The 4,098-nt window shown below is 50.0% G+C and overlaps 1 protein-coding gene across 1 annotated transcript; it reads right to left on the reverse strand.

Moving 5' to 3' along the window:
• Nucleotides 1-492: 492 nt before the first annotated feature.
• Nucleotides 493-3,835, reverse strand: LOC135559643 (uncharacterized). Its single transcript, XM_065000027.1, has 4 exons — nt 3,727-3,835; nt 3,581-3,633; nt 1,950-3,490; nt 493-1,791 (listed from the first exon to the last, which is right to left on the reverse strand). Exons 1-4 carry the CDS (start codon nt 3,753-3,755, stop codon nt 493-495), a joined length of 2,922 nt encoding a protein of 973 aa, XP_064856099.1. The 5' UTR covers nt 3,756-3,835.
• Nucleotides 3,836-4,098: the final 263 nt, after the last annotated feature.

Below are 4,098 nucleotides of genomic sequence, written 5' to 3' on the forward strand. Positions count from 1 at the left end.
TCTCACTGTATACAATGCATGCCTACATCTAAAGTAAGAACATATGAAGAATGTCTGACAACTCACCCCTTGACAGATGTAGACCCAAGCTTTTATTTTGAACAACCAGTAGCAAAGGTAAAAGATTAGAAAACCAAAGAATTAACTGAGCAGTCATTTTTACTACAGACTGCACACCACCTGTTCTCAATTAGCAAGCAATGGTCACAAGAACCATTATTTCAAAGACACCAGGGATTTTTGAAAGTAGAACTGTTCATGTACTCCCTCACGCTAGAGTAGCAAGAGCACCAGACACTTCCTGGTCGAAACAAAAGCAGAAATAAATGCAGTGTCAGCAACACAGAATATTAAGTAACCAATGTCAAAAACAATTCTCACCATTAGCTTCTAGAGGATGAATCCATTACATTTTCCTGTTGAAAGATATATGGTTAGTACAAAGGACTTCAAATTCAGAGGGCAAAGTTCAGAGCAGGTTAAAGTGAACCATTACCTTGCAGAATCCTTCACTAGTGATGGATATACGCTTGGTGCACCAGTACGAACAAAACTGTCCTTGGGAGCATTTCCACTGTCAACAGGCATAGCCTCCCTAGGAGTGTAGCGGGTTAGGGAGAATACAGTCCTGCCATTCTCGTAGTGCGATTTGGAACTGTAGGAATAGATTGGGATGACATCCGACTGTTCAACGATGCTGGCCTGAGTGCTACTAGAGGCACCATCTTCAGTGCTTTCGTAGTGATTCTGCTGAGACATTGGGGCCAGTTGCTTCTGGGGCATTTGTGCTACATGCCATAATTGCTGAGGCATGGGGGTCAGTTGGTGCTGTGGCATGGCAGTGTGTTGCTTCCGCTGCTGGGACATTTGAGCTGGATACCCCACTTGCTGGGGTATGGTGGCCGGTTCGTTATGCTGCGGTTCAGCAGCCGGTTGCTTCTGCGGTATTTGAGCTGGTTGCCACTCTTTCTGAGGCACGTCGGTCAGTTGCTTCTGCGGTAGAGGCATGGAGGCCGGTTGCTTCTGCTGCTGGGGAAATTCAGCTGGATGCCATACTTGCTGATGCGTATGCGGCATGGCGGTCACCGCAGCGACTTGCTTCTGGACCATTTTAGCTGGATACCACACGTCACGAGGCTGCTGGGGTATAGGGGGCGGTTGCTTCTGTGCCCGATGCCACACTTGCTGAAGCATGGCAGCGGGTTCCTTATGCTGCTGGGGCAGTTGAGCGGCTTGCCACAGTTGTGGTGGATTGGCGGTCAGTTCCTTCTGCGGTAGATGCATAGTGAATGGTTGCTTCTGCTCCTGGAGAAATTGATCTGGATGCCACAATTGCTGAGGTGGCTGGGAAATGGCGGTCGGTTCAATTTGCTGCTGAGGTTCAGTAGCTGGTTGCTTTTGCTGCCGAGGCATTTGAGCTGGATGCCATACTTGCGGGGGCATGGTGGCCTGTTGCTTCTGCGGTTGAAGCATTGGGGCTGGTTGCTTCTGCAGCATGGTGGCCAGTTGTTTCTGCTGCTGGGGCATTTGAGCTGGATGCCATACTTGCTGGGGCATGGCGGTCGGTTGCTTCTGTGGTAGAGGCATGGAGGCCAGATGCTTCTGGGGCATTTGAGCTGGATACCTCACTTGCTGGGGTATGGTGGCCAGTTCCTGTTGCTGCTGGGGAATGTGCATTGGATGCCACACTTGCTGAGGTAGCTGGGGAATGGCGGTCGGTTCAATTTGCTGCTTAGGTTCAGCGGCCGGTTGCTTCTGCAGCTGGGGCTTTTGAGCTGGATACCATGCTTGCTGGGGCATGGTGGCCGGTTCCTTCTGCTGCTGAGGTTCAGCAGCAGCTGGGGCTTTTGAGCTGGATACCATGCTTGCTGGGCCAAGGCGGTCAGTTGCTTCTGCTGCTGGGGTTCAGTGGTTGGTTGGTTCTGAGGCATTTGAGCTGGATGCCATACTTGCGGGGGCATGGCGGTCAGTTCCTTCTGCCGCCGAGTTGCAGCTGCTTGTTGCTTCTGGACCATTTTAGCTGGATACCAAACATCGTGAGGCTGCTGGGGAATGGGGGCCTGTTGCCACACTTGCTGAAGCTTGGCAGCCGGTTGCTTATGCTGCTGGGGAATTTGAGCGGGTTGCCACAGTTGGGGTGGAATGGCGGTCAGTTCCTTCTGCAGTTGACGCATAGGGACTGGTTGCTCCTGGGGAAATTTGGCTGGATGCCACTGAGGTTCAGCGGTTGGTCGCTTCTGGGGCATTTGAGCTGGATACCACATTTGCTGAGGCTGCTGGTGTATGGCGTTCAGTTCCTTCTGCGGTAAAAGTATTAGGGCTGGTTGCCTCTGCTGCTGGAGAAATTGAGCTGGATGCCAATCTTGAGGCATGGTGGTCAGTTCCTTCTGCCGCAGAGTTGCAGCTGCTTGTTTCTTCTGGACCATTTTAGCTGGATACCACACTTGCTGAGGTTGCTGGGGCATGGCGGTCAGTTCAATCTGCTCCTGAGGATCAGCGGCCAGTTGCTTCTGGGGCTTAGCTGGATACCACACTTGCTGAGGTTGCTGGGTTATGGAGGCCGGTTCCTTCTGCTGCGGAGGTTCAGTAGCCAGTTGCTTTTGCTTCTGGGGCTTAGCTGGATGCCACACTTGCTGAAGCTTGGCAGCCGATTGCTTATGCTGCTGGGGAATTTGAGCGTATTGCCACAGTTGTGGTGGAATGGCGGTCAGTTCCTTCTGCAGTTGACGCACTGGTTGCTCCTGGGGAAATTTGGCTGGATGCCACTGAGGTTCAGCGGTTGGTTGGTTCTGGGGCATTTGAGCTGGATGCAACACTTGCCGAGGTTGCTGGGTTGTGGAGGCCGGTTCCTTCTGCTGCTGAGGTTCAGTAGCCAGTTGCTTTTGCTTCTGGGGCTTAGCTGGATGCCACACTTGCTGGTGCATGGTGGCCGGTTGCTTTTGCTGCATTTGAGCTTGATTACATGCTTTCTGGGTTATAGCGGTTGGTTGTTTATGCGGTATGGGCATTGGAACCGGTTGCTTCTGGGGCAGGGTGGTCAGTTCCGTCTGCTGCTGAGGACTAGTAGCTGGTTGCTTTTGCTGCTGAGGAATTTGAACTTGATACCACACTTGCTGAGGTAGCTGGGGTATGAAGGCCAGTTCCTTCTGATTCTGAAGTTCAGTAACTGGTTGCTTCTGGGGCATTTGAGCTGGATACAACACTGCTTGAGGCTGCTTAGGATAACTGGCCGGTAGCGTCTGCTGTTGGGTCATGGCGGCCGGTTGCTTTTCCTGCTGGGGCATTTGCGTTGGATACCACATTTTCTGAGGTGCCTGGGGCATGGGGGCCAGTTGATTTTGCAGGATGGCTTCCAGATTTTTCTGTTGCTCTTCGGTCAGCTGCGCTTGCAATTGAGCTGTAGGAGAGTTGTAATTACCATATCCTTTTGACCTAAGTGGGCCTGTATAGAGCCTTGCTGCATCAGAACCTGGTGCAGGATACCCATCACCTAGGTTAGATAAAGAAAAAAAGTAAAATGCCAGCCTTTGAAGTTGTTGGTACCACAACTGTTACTTGAAATTAATGTGTAGAAACTCACTTGATGTAGAACAGGTTATCCCGCCAATTAGCAGGCAACAAAGCCAAGAAACTCTTTAAAAAAAAAGAAAGTCTGTTATAAACAAAGCTACCTGTAACACCTGAAGGACAAGGGAAACAAACTAGAGCAATATTTTAAAAACCTACCTGAAAGCGATTCCAATCATCACTGCCATTTTGCTCCTCAAAAGCTCCCCAGTAATCAGAACTAATGGCTGGTATAAGCACTAGCATAATATTCCTTATGCTATTTTTTGGTTGCTCCTCCTTTTAAACAAATCCCAGACCCTTCTAATGTCATTGGCTAATTAAGGACAGCTGTACGCCCCTGAACTACATTTGATTCCTAATTCCAAATTGACCCCTAAATCCTACACCCTGGCCTAAACACTTCTGTGCATCAGAAATTATTGAATAGGTATAAGCAATATGGCAACAATTGCATCCAGCCAATCAGAAGGCAAGGTGATGCAATTACCATATTGCTATAACCTATCTGATCATTTCAAATGCCCAGTG

The sequence above is a fragment of the Oncorhynchus nerka genome, linkage group LG14 (assembly GCF_034236695.1).
Source record: "Oncorhynchus nerka isolate Pitt River linkage group LG14, Oner_Uvic_2.0, whole genome shotgun sequence".
NCBI lineage: Eukaryota > Metazoa > Chordata > Actinopteri > Salmoniformes > Salmonidae > Oncorhynchus > Oncorhynchus nerka.

Coding starts and splice junctions, on each gene's coding strand:
- LOC135559643 (XM_065000027.1), bottom strand. CDS start 3,755: ATGGCAGTGATGATTGGAATCGCTTTCAG. Junction 3,634..3,726: donor ATGATTGGAATCGCTTTCAG/GTAGGTTTTTAA, acceptor TTTTTTTTAAAG/AGTTTCTTGGCTTTGTTGCC. Junction 3,491..3,580: donor GATAACCTGTTCTACATCAA/GTGAGTTTCTAC, acceptor TATCTAACCTAG/GTGATGGGTATCCTGCACCA.